This window comes from Passer domesticus, chromosome 12 (assembly GCF_036417665.1).
Source record: "Passer domesticus isolate bPasDom1 chromosome 12, bPasDom1.hap1, whole genome shotgun sequence".
NCBI classification, from domain to species: Eukaryota; Metazoa; Chordata; class Aves; order Passeriformes; family Passeridae; genus Passer; species Passer domesticus.
Genome location: NC_087485.1, coordinates 15,836,224 through 15,851,209, shown reverse-complemented (window position 1 = coordinate 15,851,209; position 14,986 = coordinate 15,836,224). Strand labels below are relative to the sequence as shown.

General features: G+C 50.7%; 1 protein-coding gene across 3 annotated transcripts in view; it reads left to right on the top strand.

The window, feature by feature from the left end:
• Positions 1 to 14,986, top strand: part of LOC135279370 (hydrocephalus-inducing protein homolog) — a 69,648-nt gene that overhangs the window by 13,454 nt on the left and 41,208 nt on the right. For all 3 annotated transcript variants that reach the window (XR_010346633.1, XM_064386714.1, XM_064386713.1), the window contains 10 exons: positions 1,219 to 1,411; positions 2,501 to 2,600; positions 3,830 to 3,948; positions 5,102 to 5,325; positions 7,880 to 7,947; positions 10,107 to 10,339; positions 11,137 to 11,237; positions 12,482 to 12,617; positions 13,064 to 13,228; positions 14,094 to 14,246. Coding sequence is in view for 2 of the 3 variants with exons in the window: in XM_064386714.1 (XP_064242784.1) it covers positions 1,219 to 1,411; positions 2,501 to 2,600; positions 3,830 to 3,948; positions 5,102 to 5,325; positions 7,880 to 7,947; positions 10,107 to 10,339; positions 11,137 to 11,237; positions 12,482 to 12,617; positions 13,064 to 13,228; positions 14,094 to 14,246 (1,492 nt within the window). In the remaining variant the exon portion in view is untranslated. The remainder of the gene's footprint in view (positions 1 to 1,218; positions 1,412 to 2,500; positions 2,601 to 3,829; positions 3,949 to 5,101; positions 5,326 to 7,879; positions 7,948 to 10,106; positions 10,340 to 11,136; positions 11,238 to 12,481; positions 12,618 to 13,063; positions 13,229 to 14,093; positions 14,247 to 14,986) is intronic.

The window sequence follows — 14,986 nt, the reverse complement described above, 5'->3', positions numbered from 1 at the left end:
CACTCCCCAGAGCCATTTTGCAACACCTGCAAAGGACCAGGAGATCTACCCTTGCCTGCCTGAATGGCTGGTGAGAGGGTCATTTAGTGCCCTGGGCTTCTTGATTTTCCTCTGTTCTCTATCTATTTACACAGTGTCTGACTTCCATACAAGCTGTGTGTGTTAAAAGAATACTGCTTTACCTTCTCCAGCTACTTCCCTGCGCTGTTTATTTCCATTTTTTCCCACTTCCTGCTTCAGCCTGGACCCCAGGTGATCCACTTTTCCCTCAGAAGCAACTAAGTTTCCCCAAAGTAAACTTCAACCTGGTTTTGGTTTTGTGGATTTTTGTCCAATTACATCTGTTTTCATGCATGTTTGTGTGCTAGACTGTCATGAGGACATTTTGTTCTTCTTACTTCCAGTCTTTGGGATGGTTGTAGCACCAAGGCCACTGTCCTGCTATCAGAGAAGCTTTTGAGATCTCAGAGCAGAGAGGACTTTTTTATGAGAGAAGATAGTGCAGGATCCATTCCCTCTCAGGACATTCTACTATCATGCACTGGGATGGGACCCAAAAAACTCTGTATCCTGAAAAGGTCTCTCCAGGAATTTGCTGTCTCCCTCCTGCACAACAAAGTCCCTTCCCCTCTCAGAGCCTCTGTTTTCATGCATATTGCATAGAAAACCTTGAATGTCACTGAAGGGATGCAGTGCCTGAATTCATCCATTTCCTCTGGAAGTGCTCTGGGATGCTCTTGTGAAAGGCAGAGTAGGGAACAGGGCAGGTCCAAAATGGAAGAAACAAAGAGTGCTGCTGGTAACATGTAGCTGCAAGCCAGTTTGGTCCCCTCTTCTCAGGGAAGCCCTGCAGTGGGTGCTCCATGATTTTTATCTGCATCCCCCAAGCAGCTCAGTGGTAGGAAAAGCCAGCTGAGGTGGCCAGCAGATTCTCCCTCACTTTTGGCAGAGGCTTTGAGCCAGGAGGTTCTCTGGAGGGCTGCTGGCTTTGGAAACCTCTCCTGAGCTTGCAAGTGTGGAGTAAAACTACCTGCTGTGCCAGTAAACAGCAAGTTATCCTCTGATCCATGTGGGACCCCCATGGCTTGGGATCAGCCTTTGCTGGGGAGCTGCTGCTGCTCCTCCCCAGGTGCTTTGCTCTCCTGCACTCCCACTTCTCTCTGCAAATATGTGCCTTATTAAACCATCTGCTGGCCTTGTCTCTCCCTGGGTCTGCAGGCAGTGTCGTTTGCTGCAGCCATCGAGTGAGGTGTGGCTGGAAAACTTCATGGAGGAGAAAGAAATAGAGAAGGAGAAGGGCTTTTGTGAAGATCACACTGCCCTCCTGAGCAGCATGGTCCAGGAGAAAATGGCAAAGGTGCAAGAAGACCCCTTGCTGTTCTCCAATGACTTTTTTTTCATTGAGCCAATGGTAAGTGATAGCTGAGAACCTCATTTCCCTCCTCTTCCTCTTCCTCTCCCAAGCACCCTACCCCTGCCCCCTTCCCCCAGCTGTGGTCACTGGGCAGATCCTCAGCTGGCCCCATGTGCTGGGAGGGAGGACATGGAGTTTCTGGAGTGGCTGCAGAGCTCCCTGCTCAAGGCATTTCTGCCCTAGGGCTCAAGGCAGGGCTGGGAGCCTGACAAAGCCGAGCTCTGCTGCCAGGGCTGGAGCTCAGGGCACTCCGTGCGTGTCCTTGCAGTGTCACAGGGAGCAGTTCTTGTAGGGAGGGGCTGCCCCCACACGTGGGGCTCAGCAGAGGCTGCTGGAGCACTGCCAGCTCACACACTGACCTGAAGCTGGCAATGGCTGGCTGGGAAAAGGAGGCCAAATTCAGCTCAAGGTTAATCACAGAAATGCCCATCCCCTCCTGGAACCACGCCTTGCACTATTTCTCAGTCTGCCTTCCAGTGTCATCTGTGAGCCTGGACACGAGGGTGGAAGGTTTCAGTGGGCCTTTTGAGTTCTCCCGCACACAGGGACAGAAAACCTTTTCCTTTTCTGTTTGTGCAAGCAAACTGCCACGTGCTCCCATCAACCAGAGCTCCGGTTCTGAGCACTGGCATTGTGAGAGATGATGAATGCCTGGTGTCTGCACAGTGCAAAACCCCTTCTCATCTTGGAGTGAACCCCAGGATAATCCCAACCTCTGCTTTCTTTCAAAACAGCTTGACTAATATTTGTATTTCAAGGAAGGGGATCACGTTCCCTTCTTGGTTACTCCTATGGCCCGTCTAAGGCCCAGAGCCAGCAGTGCACAGTGGCAGTTACATCCCACTGCAGCTGACAGCAGCATGATGTGACCAAGAGCTTGTGTAGGAATATTGTGGAGAGTGGGAGCTGATCAGCTGAGCACTGAGAGCTTCCAGCGCTGTGTTGAGCTGGGTTTGGAGTGTTTCCTTGGCTCCTTGTGTTGTTCACTCACCGTTGATGCTCTGAACAAAGGCTTACAGGACTGTGGTTGAGAACTAGAAATGTGAAGTTTGAAGAGAAAGGTTTTGCTGTGTCTTTCTCTTGCAGGAGGGAGAAGTCAGGCCGAATTGTTCGGCTAAAATCAAGGTGACCTTCAAACCCCTGGAAGCAGTGGAGTATCAAAGTGTGGCTTATTGCAGCATCTCAGGTACAGCTCCTTTGCCCTGCTTCTCTCCCCCTGAGTGAAGCCATGGTGCAAGCCTGAGCCCAGTGGGCTCCCATGGAACTGCTGGGAAGAGTCCCTGGTCAGCAGGGCAGTGCTGGCACATCCCCAGTGGCCCTGCAGCTTCCAGGGAGTCTCCCATGCAAAGCCAGGGCTCAGAATCCTGGGTCTGGGTTACTGATCCCAGAACAGCCCAGGCAGTGCAGGGAGAGGTTTTCATGCCATGGCTTTGCCAGCTTTTCCTCAAAGGCCAGAGAGCTCCAGAGCAGAACAGCTTTAGTGAACAAGCACTAAGCCCCTTGAGGCCACTGGGCTCCAGGATGGCTCCATTGGACATGGATCCATCATCAGGTGGTAGGAGCTGAGTTAGAAATGTGCTCCCTGAGCCTGGATCACCTCCCACTGGCCAGACAGCACCAGAGCAGAGGTGGCTGAGCCCCACTGAGCCCAGGCTGTTTGTAGAAGGAGCACCCTTGGCCAGCACCTGCTTCTCTCCCTGTGTGGGAGTTGTCACCTTGCAGCTCTCAGTCTGTGGAAACAGAGCACAGTGCTGAGGGTCAGAAGGTGAGGACTTTGGCAGCAAAGTCCTGTGCTACTGGGCCAGGTAGTTTGGTAATTGCCAAACTCTGTATCAGCTTTGTGCCTTCACTGAATGGATTTCAAAGCTCCTCTAAGTGCATGGGAAGGAAAGCACAGAATCATGGTATGTTAAGGATGGAATGGGCCTTAAAGATCATCTAGTGCCAAGGCCCCTGCCATGGGCAGGGACACCTCCCCTTAGACCAGGTAGCTGCAAGCCCCATCCAGCCTGGCTTTGAACACTTGCAGGGCTGGAACCTGCACAACTTCCTTGGGGAATCTGCTCCAGTGTCTCACCACCCTCACAGTAAAAAAATTCTTCCTAATATCTAAGCTAAATTTCCTTTCTTTCAATTTCTACCCATTACTCCTTGGCTTGTCACTACAGGACACCAGAGATATTTTAAACTTGGCAAACTGGTGTCTCAAACTGGAAACCAGCCCAAGGAATGGGTTAGAAATTAGAAGTCAGCCCCAAGGGATATCTCCTGAGGGAAGAGAAGGGTCCATATCTTCTCCTGCAGCATCAGGAGCTGGTTCCATCCAGCTCAGAGTCAGGGACTAGCACTGAGGCAGCCTGGAAAATACAGTGTAACAGAGGGAATGATTGGACTGAAATGGACATCTCTCCCCAGGCCGTGAGAGCAGGCCGCCCCTGTACCTCAGAGGGGAAGGCCAAGGACCCTTGGTTGGACTCAGCTCTGATACGCTGAGCCTTGGCTACCTTTTTATCGACACCTTCTACGTCTATGAGGTGAGCAGCAGGGCTTGGGATGGATCCTGATGGCTCCTGAGGCAACAGCGAGCCTGGTGGAGCTGTGGAATTCCTGCCAACCTGGGCAGTTGTGAGCAGGGAATGTTTGATGTAGTGGTCAAACCTGGGGGGTCAGAAAGGTGTGTCTGTTGCTCATGAAGCCCCAGCCCCTGCTTTTGGGCAGCCTTCCTTAGGGATCAGCTGGGAGGCTTCCTGCAAAACAGCCCCTTGGCACATGAAACCAGCACTGGGTCCAAAAGCTGCATGTTCAGAGGCTTTTGTGGCAGTGCCAGACACAAGGCACCTTTGGACTGGGCTCTTCAGAGGCAGCTGGAACAAACTGGCTGTGTTTGAGCTTCAGTCCACTGCCAACAGCTTCCAGTCAAGTGTCTCCTGCTCATTCCTGGAAGTCACAGGAAAGCCATCCAGCCTCCTGGCTCAGTGCTGGCCCTTGCAAAGGGCTTGGGAGTTCTTTCCCTTGCTCACCAGTCCCTCACCACACTTCAGCCTTGCTGCATCTCTGGCTCTAGAAAGACAAAAGTGTTCCTGGGAATAAAGCAAAGGATTTTTCTACCTATTTGCCTTCCCCCCAATAGTGTCAAGTTTGCAAAAAAATCATGAGAGAGCAACTGAAAGAGGTAGAAAATGAGGCACTACATCATGGCAGACACTTTCAAAGGCTTGACTGGGGAAGGGAAAGACACGTGGAGTTTTCTTACCAAAGGATGATGGTGTCTGTACACTTTGATGCTGATGCTGTTTTCATGGTGTGGGAAAAGGTGAATGAGTAGATGGTGCTGTTGGAGCTGTGCAGGCTGGGGCAGCAGCAGCTCTGTGCTGATTCACTAGGCAGCTGCAATCACCACACTCAGGGCTCTCAGGGCCAGGTTTCAGTGAGCTTGGTGATGCTGCCCAGAGGTGCACTGCTCTGTGTCCATGAGATAACCTCAGGGTGACTGCAGTTCTGTGGAGTTACCACTGCTTTGCATGAAAACCCAAAGGCAGAACTTGTCCTGTTGTATTTTTTGGCTTCTGCCATTCAGCAGCACAAAGCATCTTCTGCCTTTTCTGGATGTTAATTGCATCATTAAAAATAACTGACAAGAAGGGAAGATTCTACATGTATTTCCATTTTGCTTTCTTGCTGCTGCAGGTGAAACTGATTAACCAAGGAGCTCTTGATGCTCCCTTCACCTATATCCCTTCAACCACAAACGTGGATTTCTCCTTCAAGTTTGCACCTGAGGAGGGCATCATTGCACCAGGGGGGACCCAGACTATTCAGGTCTCCTTCAAAACCACCATGTTGGGGTGGTTTCAGGAAGAATTCCGCTTCAGTGTGGCTGAATCTCCTACGCCTGTGATCCTGACCATCAGGTAAGGACCCTGGGGGCTTGGTGGGCACATCTGTAGCTGTCTCTTGGATATCCCCCACCTACCTCATTTTGGGGTTGAGCAGAGAAAAAAGGTGTTTCCTGAGGTCTTAATCCTTGCTCTGATCCTGGCATTGCTTTAGTGTGAGGATGCCTCCTGCCCTGTGTGGTACCCAGCAGCTGGAGTGACTCCTCCCTGCAGGGATCTCCCTCTGCCCTGGGCCATGGCAGGCAGTGGGATGGATCAGCTTTGGGCAGTAGCTGCTCTGGGATGTCCCACCTGAACAGCCAGCAAAGCCTCCAGGGCTTTGGAGATGGGCCAGCCTGGGTGATTCTGCACCAGCAGCAGTGTTTGTAAAAACTTCTGTTAATAATCCATGCCAGATGGGCAGCAGCAGCCTCACCTCACCTCTGCCATCCATGCTGTGGGGACAAGCTGTGCTCCCAACTCCTGTGCACAGAGTGCTCTGGTGCCTCCTTTGCACAGCCAGGCAAGGGCTGATGTGGGAGTCAGGGAACTGTGCAGCAGGAACTGTCCCAAGGAATTGGGCACCATCCCCTGGGCTGGTGCCATGGCAGAGACAATCCTGGCCCAGCACAAGGGAGAAGGGTGATAACAGGGGAGGCAGAGCTCAGTGCTCAGCACCACAGCAGCATGAGGCCTTGTCCCTGCCAGCCTGAGCCATGTGCTGCTAGGATAATGTGGTGGAAGCAGGAGAGCTGATGCTGGCTGCTCTGCAGCTTTGGAGCCAGGCTGCTGCTCTTGGGAGGCACTGGGTCAAGGCAGTAAAGAAATGAAAGCAATCTGCACTGGATTATAGCAATGAGATAAGGGAGATGGATAAAAAAGAACAAGAAAGTTATTACTTAGCAAGAGAAACGTGATGAGTAGGTCTGCTCATAGTGGAGAAACAATTATGCTGGCTTTGTTGTTGGAGGAAAAGTGCTGCTTTTTTATTTTGGAAATCAAGAGTGTTGGGAAGGATGAAAGTTTGACAAGAAAGTCTTACAGATATGTATGCTTGACAGAAAGATTTTTGAATGTAGAAGCTGAGGAAGGAATAGAAATGAAAGCAAGTTTTGATATAGAAGAAAAGAATTGCTGAGTCAGTCTTACTGGATAACCAAGCAGGCAAAGAGTATGTTAGTTAGAAGGGGGGTTTTATGACTTAAAGCAAAGGATAAACCCACCTCAAACAAGATGTTTTCACCAGCAGAAAGATAGCACAGGCAAACAAGTCAGCAGATGTTGCAAGTAGAAAAAATATCTCAGAATTTTCCACTGCAAGAAAACTGAAAAACAACTTCTAGTGATTGGAAAATCATAACATGAATATGGTTATTATAGTAGTTATGATAGGCTATAGATAAAAGTTAAGGTATAGATCGGTTCTACTGTATTAAGAGGCTCAGCAAAGTAAATTATATTATGCATTTGTAGCCTAAGGGTCTCCAGGTCTGTGTGCAGCTGCAGATGACAGCTGTGGACACACGGTGTGTCGCCCACAACCCCGACTGCTGTAACATCTTGGATGTAATAAACTGCATTTGGAAGAGCCGCCTGGAGTCCCGCATCTCTCATTTAGGCTCTTATCCAAGAGGGAACCTTTCACCATCAAATAATTGACTCTCCTCTGTCCCTCCCCCAAACTGCTCATGGGATGTTTCTGCATAAGCAGCTTTCTCCTTGAGCAAGGGCAGGTGTCTCTTGTTGAGATGTGTAGAGCAGAGCCAGGGGCAGTCCTGTGAATCCAACAGAAGGCACAGGTCACTGGGCCTTGATTTTTAACCAAAAGGCAGAGTGGGCATGGATTGGCATTACCCATGAAATCAACTGGTGAGTGTTGTGCAGCTTCAAGTGCTGCTTTCAGTGGATGTTGGTGACTTTTGGAGTCTGTCTGCTGAGTTCAAGGACAGGTGAGGTGGTCTGCTAGATTCAGGACACCCTTGTTTGCTTGTTGAACTATTGCTCTTGGCTGTGCCAGCTGGTGCACTGCTGACAAGCTGCTCCTTTCCTCTAGGATTCATCTGTCCCCTGTGTAGAACTGTTGCTGCTCTTTTCAGGGGATGTTTGGGGCTCCCCGGGGTTCATGTCTCAGAACTCTGCCTGTAATGATTGTGTGGGTCAAACTCTCCTGAGAGAGCTCCTCCTTGGGAACAGCAGTTCCAGCTAAGAAGTAGCAAAGCAGGGAACCTGTGGCTGGAAAGGCTGGTAACAGAAGTTTGTGGGGACACCTTGATGTCCATCACATTGCAGATGGGGAAACGGAGGCACAGAGCCATGTCTGGCTGTGTGTTCAGGGTCCTTCATGGGACCAGCAGCATCCTGGGGGCTTTTCCTGCCTGCCCTGTGCCCAAAGCCCATCAGTGGCTGCTGGCTGCTGGCCACTTGGCTGTAGCTGCCTCCTGTGCACAGGGGCACTGTGCTGAGCACATGATGGTGTGTTGATTTGAAACCCACGGCGCCCTGACACCAGGTTTGTGTCCCCGAGCCACGGCAGCCAGACCTTTGCAATTCCTTTAACCAAGGCATTTCCTCCTCTGTCCTTGCCATCCAGGGGCTGTGTCACTGGACCGAGGTTACACTTTGACGTCCCTGAGCTCGACTTCGGGGACATCTCCTTTGGTGAGTGCTCCCTGGGCTGGGACACAGCGTGAGGGATCTGTGCATTCCAGCAGAAAAGCATCCCCCACTCATGGTCTGCCACAGCAGCCTCCTCAGGGTGTGAAGTGCAGGGCTGCTGGTGCCTCAGGCAGCATTCTGCCATTGTGAGATCAAACAGAACCAAGCAATAGAAAAAGTCAGTATTTTCTGGTGTCTCTGTCCTGCTTTAAACGACAGATGTCTGCCAAGGAAGGTGGGAATCTTCCTGGAATGGAAAGATGAGCCCCTCCCTCCAAATGATTATACCTTTGAAATTACAGGGCTCACAGGCAAAGCTATGGGAAAAGGAATAACAGTTCTTTCCTAGACTATGTCAGGAGAGCACAGGCACCAATGCAAGAACAGATGTTTCCCACCTGCCAAGTACCATTTTTCCCCTTTGGTGTAGTTATGATCAGAGCAGGAGGAGCTCTGGTCTCTGGCAGGGCAGTGATCCCCTCCCAGCTGGCACCGGCAGGGGAGGGAGGGAGGGAGGGAGGGAGGAAATGCTCCTTTGGCAGACTCCCAAAGGGCGGGGGGATGTGGGCAGTGCCTCAGAGCAGCAGGCAGCAGCAGGGAAGGCAGGCAGGTCGGTGCCAGGCTGAGCTGCAGCCAGGGCAGTCCCAGGCCAAGCACAACCTCCCGCAGCAGCACGCGGCCGAGCTCCCATCCCCGAGCGGGAGGAAGGGAAGCTCCGCTCCCTGCCCAGCCTCAGCTCTGACTTCACAGCCACCCACGGCATCACGCCACAACTCCCAAAAAACCCCCAAGAGAAAAGCCCAGCCCCAGGACCAAAACCCCCAGAACCCCAATCCCCCTCCCCAGACCAAGGGGAACACTCACTACGAAGCCTAAACCCATAACAGTGAAGTTCATGAACTTTTTAAGGAAATGAATTGCCTTTCCTGAGCTGCTTCTTCCCCACCCTGCACCACCACGGAGGCACATGTCAAGTTGCCTTTTGAATAAATGAAACAAGAAAGGCAACAGGTAGAAATATGGTTCTGAAACAGGAAATTCATCCTGCTTAATCCAATTTCATTCCTAAAGTCTCTTCAGCTGAAGGCAGCTGTTGTACCTTTGCTTCTTTGGAACTGTTGACTGTTGTCTGCCTCTGGTGACCTCAGTCTCATTTGAGGTTCTGACATCTGTGTTTGTCCTTGTTGTGCTTCTCTTGCCTCCCTGCTGGAGTCACTGCTGGAGCTGGCAGTGATCACTTTGAGGGGCACAGAGAAGCTCTGGGCTGAACCTGCAGTTGTTTTTTCTCCCCATCTGTGTTCCAGTGACTCTGGGTGAGCAGGCCCAGGGAGAAGACTCCTCCCCACAGAGCTGGCCAGCCCAGCCAGATGTGCACTGCAGAGCAGCTTGTGGCTGCTCTCCGGGCTCTGCAGGACATGCCCACCATGTGTGGCTGTATCTCTGGCTTTCCAGGATGGAAAGCAAATCTCCGAGCTCAAGTGGGCTAAACCCTTGCAGGCAGCAATCCCAGTGAGCAGCATGGGTGTGATGTCCCCCTTTTTTGGGTGAGGTGGGACATGGTTCCTAATTGCTAATCTCAAAGCAAGGCTGAGTTTGCCCCCAGTTGAGTGGGCTCTGAGCTGTCACATGCTCAGTCTGTTTGGCCCAAACAAGAGATGCCTTAAGGATCCTGCAGAGAGAAACTGCATTAGGGTGCTTTGCATCACATTCTAGTTCCTGATTCCATCCTCACTTTCTTTTGCTGTAGCTTCTTCTCAATGACAGCTCACTGTTTATATATTTTGAAAACGGTGGAAGTGTTGGCAGGCTTAACAGGGAATTTTACAGCTGAAATTTTCAGAGTAAATGCTCGGTCTGGGTGCACACTTATCACTGAGAGATAACTGGTGCTGGTTTGGGGCAGGTGAGGGAGCTCCTCCCCATCACAAAGAGAGAAGCTTGCAGCGTTCAGCAGGGCTAGGAGTGGGCATTTTCAAGGCTGCAGTCTGGAATCAGTGTCAAAGGGAACTAAGTGACAATTAATTCCTCATGCAGCTTCTCGGTGAGCTGTAGTTCAGATAATAAAGAGCTCAACTCCAATCCCACTTTCATCCTGCCAGGACATTCACACCAGGAGTCATGCCATAATGGGTGCCTCAATGGATATTTGTGTTCTTTCCTAGGCTTTCCCTACACCAAGAGCTGTCGCCTCACTAACAACTCCGTGGTGCCCGTGACGTTCAAGCTCCGCGTGTTGGACGATGGCGCGCAGCCAGCTGTTAGCAGCTTTGATCAGATACGCAGCGACAGTGACCCATCCTGGAGGAATGGAATTGATTTTTGTCTGCAGCCAAGGGAGTTTACAATGAATCCCAGCCAAGGGACCATCCTCCCCCAGGGACACCAGGATATCAAGGTATGGGAAGAGTCCAGCCAGAGACGCTTCAGCACCAGGGCTGAAGCTGCACTGGAGTGTGGGAGGGCTTTAGCTCTGGTGCCAGCCTTGAGCATGGTGTGAGTGAGAGATCTGCACTGCTGTGAGGCCTCTGCTAGCTGGGTTACCTGGGATGTTCCTCAAGGAGCACTGTTTTGTTTCCAAAATCATATGCTGAGATCAATGCCATATGGTCAAGTCCTGAAGCCATTCCTGTGTTTTTGAGAGTGATTTATTTGATTGCAAGTGGACAGAGCAAGGATGAGGACAGAAGGTGGCTGTCAGAGAGATGTCATTGTATAAAGCAGTTAGCTTTTCTTCTTGGTCTCATCTCTCCTCTCCTGGGGAGCAGAACAGTTTGTGTTCACTGCAGGGATCTCCAGTGGAAAAAAAGACTCTGCAGCCATGAACTGCCCAGCATGGGCTGGGCCACACTTTGCCCTCAGCTTCCTGCTGTAAAGCTGAACTCATTCTGTTCAAGTCAGATTTCCTCTGCATTTATGTCATTGTAGTCAGATGAAAAATTGGGCCCTTAATTTGAATACAGTGGTGCCTAGAGCTTTAGTCTAGTGGTTTAATGTAGCTGAGCTATGCCCTGATAGCAAGGTGTGTTTAACAAATCTGGTATTGCCAGAAGGCTTTTCTTACTCTGAGCCTGTGCTCTACACATGGACCAGCAGAAGAATTAAGGCAAAATCCTCCCTCAAGAACTGGAGGATATCACACATGAGTAATGAGCTTTTGTAAAGGAAGAATTTCCTGTTCTTCTCTTCCACCAGGTGACCCTGTGTTCCAACACCGTGACGACTTTCTGCCGGAGAATGCTGGTGGACCTGGAGGGCATTGCTGAGGGAGTGACATCACTGATCCTCAGAGCCAGGTACCAGCCCTTCCCTGGCCTCCCCCAGCCACTGCCTTGCACAGGGTTTGCTGGCTGCAGCTGCCAAGGTGAAGAGCTGTTTAATGACCTCATGTTGTGGCAGCTGGACATGAGAACAGCAGAGCTTGGACAGCAGCCTGTGGTGAAAAGCAGCCCTGCTCACAGTCCAGCACGGTCCTGGACCCTTTTCTGAAGGGACCAGGAATGATATAATTTATTGGCCTGGAGTTTGGTGCTTGAGGTGGAACAAATTTCCCAAGGGCTTCTCTCCTTCTTCCTGCAAGAGGTGGAGTTGTGCTGGTTGCAGCCACCATGCCTTGGTTTGGGACACACCAGGCAGCCTGCTGAGAGTCAGGGTCTGGTTCTGTTCATGAGGGCACATGGAAGGGGGGAAGTGGCTCACAGCAAGAGTGGTGAGGGCAAGGTCTTAGGAGGGGAAAGCAGCCCTTGATGTGGCAGGTCAGCTCGAGTTTTTCTCCTTCCCTTTGCTTCCCATTTTGAGCTTGAATGTTCTCAGACTTAAACCAAAAGTCATTCTTGCTGCAGCAGAATTTCATCCTGCTGTGCTGCTGTGGGTGTCTGTTTGATGCCAGGAGGGATGCAGTTCCCTGGTGCTGTTCCCTTTCCCAGGCAGAGCCATCCAGGCAGTGCCTGGGCTGCCATTTTGTAAAGCAAGTGGAACTGGGGACAGTCAGGGCATGGAGCTGTGGAGTGAGGGACTGAGAGAGCTGTAGGACCTGGAGGGGCTGATCTGCCACTCTGTAGGGCAGCTGGTGTCTCGTGCCCTCCAAGGCTGGGACAAACAGCTGAGTTCTCAGGCAGGCCAACAGCACCAGGGAGAGAAGGGAGTCATTTTTACGGGGACACTAGAGTTGTGTGTTCCTTGAAGCCTTAGTGAGCACTGATCCTTGTTGGGAAGGCTTCCCCAGAGCTCCTGGATCACTGGGAGTGTTGCAGGAGTCCTTGCAAGCCTTCTTGGGGAAAGGAGGGGCTGAGGCAGCTGTGGGACAAAGTGCTCTGCCTGGGGCACTTGGCAGCCTCTGGGTGCTGCCTTTCAGGGTTTGCCCCTCCTTGACAAGACCTGTTGGAGTGGGAAGACTTAGAAGGCAATTTATCACTGTAGGGCTGTTCAGTGTCCATTTGACAGTGACAAATGTGTTGTGCTCCATTTCACAATCTTTGGGGGTAAATGTTCTCCATTCTCTCAGTATCTCTGATTCCCCTGGGGTCATCTCTTTGCCCAGATGTCTCGTTCCTGAGCTGCGAGTGTACCCCCGAGTCCTGCAGTACAAGGAGTGCTACCTGAAGGTGCCATACGAGAGGAGTCTCTACGTTTCGAATCCCACCAACATTCCTGGCTGCTACGGGCTTATTCCCCAGGTTTGGCATCAGATCCACCTCCTCCTGTCAAATATTATTGAGGAGATTATTAGGGGGAAAAGGGTTTGGATAGGACCTTGCTGGTTTCTATTCAGCCTAAATGATCTGCTGAGAAGAGGATCCTACTCAAATGTCAATTTTAGGATGCAGTTTAACCTCCCAAGGAAACAGTTTATGTACCAGTCTTCAGGCTGTTTTCTTGTGGGAGATGTTGGAGGGATGTGAAAAGCTGCTGCATCCACAGACACCAATGCCTGTGCTGGCAGCCTCCTTGCAGGATCCCCTGAGAATGCTAAGCTTACAATTCTTGCATCTTGTTTGTGCCTTTTACCTTTATCCTGGGGATTTTTAAACGTGTGTGTAAGTTGCTGCTGCATTGGATGTTAAGGAGTCTAAAGTTTCTTCAGAGGTCCCTCTGAAGTTGTATTTGATTGTGTCCCTTCCAGGAACGCAAGGAGGACACTCCTGTGCTCTACTCCAGCCCCAAGCCCTGTGGGATTGTCCAGCCTCGCAGCACTGCAGAGATTCCAGTTGTAGTTGAAGTGCAGGCGCTGGGCACGCATCACACCAGTGTTGTCATCGGCGTGTTCGGGGATGAGAGAAATCCTCTGGTGAGTGCAAGGGAAGATGTGTGCCTCTGTGCAGCTGCTCCTGGCAGGCTGCAAAGGGCACAGGGATTCTTCTGGGGAAAACAGGCACAGTGCTGTGGAGAAGGCCAGGAGGGATGGGTGGCACAAACAGCTCGTGCCTTATAGGTGGTAATCTCAGTGTCTGACACAGAATGTAGTTCATCTGAGCTGGAATCCAGGGTGATTTTAGTTATTCTTTAAAATGCTGTTAACTTTGGAAACATCTGTTTGAAAATGTCATCTCTCTGAGCACAAAAGAAGATGTCAGAAGACTTCTGGGAACCTTGAGCTTGCTGTAAAAGAAAGGAAAGCTGCCACTTGAAGCGTGGTTGCAAGGAGTTAAACTTATATTAAAACATAAGGAAATGACGATGCCAAATTCCCTGGATGGCACCAAACACCTGAACCTGAGCCATTGTGGCACTGCATGTAAATCAGTGAAGAGGAAGGACAGGCAATGCAGGCCGTGCCAGGGAGCCTGAAGTTTGACAAAACAATTGCTTTCAACTATCAGGCTGCTTACCTTAAAGAGGAGGGTTTCTCCCCACCAGCACAACCAGTTGTTTAACTGTCAGCCTGGTCTTAACTAGAGATTTCTTGCAAAGCTTTTACCTTTGGGCCAATAATTTGTAGCTTGAAAGGTTCTTTTACCTTAATCCTTTTAAATTTGGAGGTGAACATGTACTTTTCTTTTTCCCGAAAAGCCCAGCATTTCAGCTGGAGAGTGGTAGTTGTCCCTAAAGAAATAACTTGAGCAGGGTTGAGCTGTTTAGGCTTTTTTCGGTTTCCCTGTTGCAGTTTTTTTGGGGTTTTTTAATAAATCTTTCTTGCCTGCTTCCTGGAACAGAGAGCAGAATTACAGAGCTCTGGACTGCTGGAAAAAATCTACCCATCTCCATGTCTGATAAAGTTTGGCACGATCCAAGCTCTACAGCCTACTTCACAAAGCTTTACTCTCTTCAACAAAGGTCTCATCCCTGCAGACTTCAGGATAGAGATTGTGAGTATCTGTGGGGCTGTTTTCCAGGGAAATGGACTGGTCAGTAGCAGCCATGACTTGGTTCTTATATGCAAGATTTCCATATTGCCTTGTGTGAGAGGAGGCAAGATACTCCAATATTCCATCTGAGCAAGGCAAGAGGAACCGGCTCTGGAGTGGTTTTAGCTGGGGCACCCCTCAGTGAAGTCAGGTGCAGAGATGTTGGAGCAGAAATTAATCTGGATTGTGTTGACAAGTTCTCTCTTAATTTTATCTTTTGTCTTTAGCTGTGTGTGTCACATTTTGGAGCTCTGAGATCAAGAGAAACCTGTGGTCCTTTGCTCCCCAGAGCATGCATTTCACTATGGTTTCCTTGTTCAATCTGCATTTGCTTTGTGCCAAACTGCTGTTGATAGGAGAGAGCAGGGTGTGAGGTCTGTCCTCAGACTGCTCGTGGGGAGGCAATTTTCCCATCTCTTGTGGGTCAAGCCAGCTGGGCTGTTCACACAAAGGACGTGTGGGGGTTGTGCACCCCCACAGCCTGTGATCTCTGTGCCCTTGAAGAGCTTCTTTGGGGACCAGCTGCAGAGAAAGGCTGTTTAATACATGGAGGCTGCATAGGGCAGAAGGAGCTGGGGCTGCTCCCCAGCCTGGAAGGGCTGGGCCTGGGGCTGGTGGGATGTCTGCTGGAGGGGGAGATCTGTGAGGGCCTTGAGGTTTGTTCTTCTTCATGCTGGGTGTGTTGAACTTGTGGAGCTGCT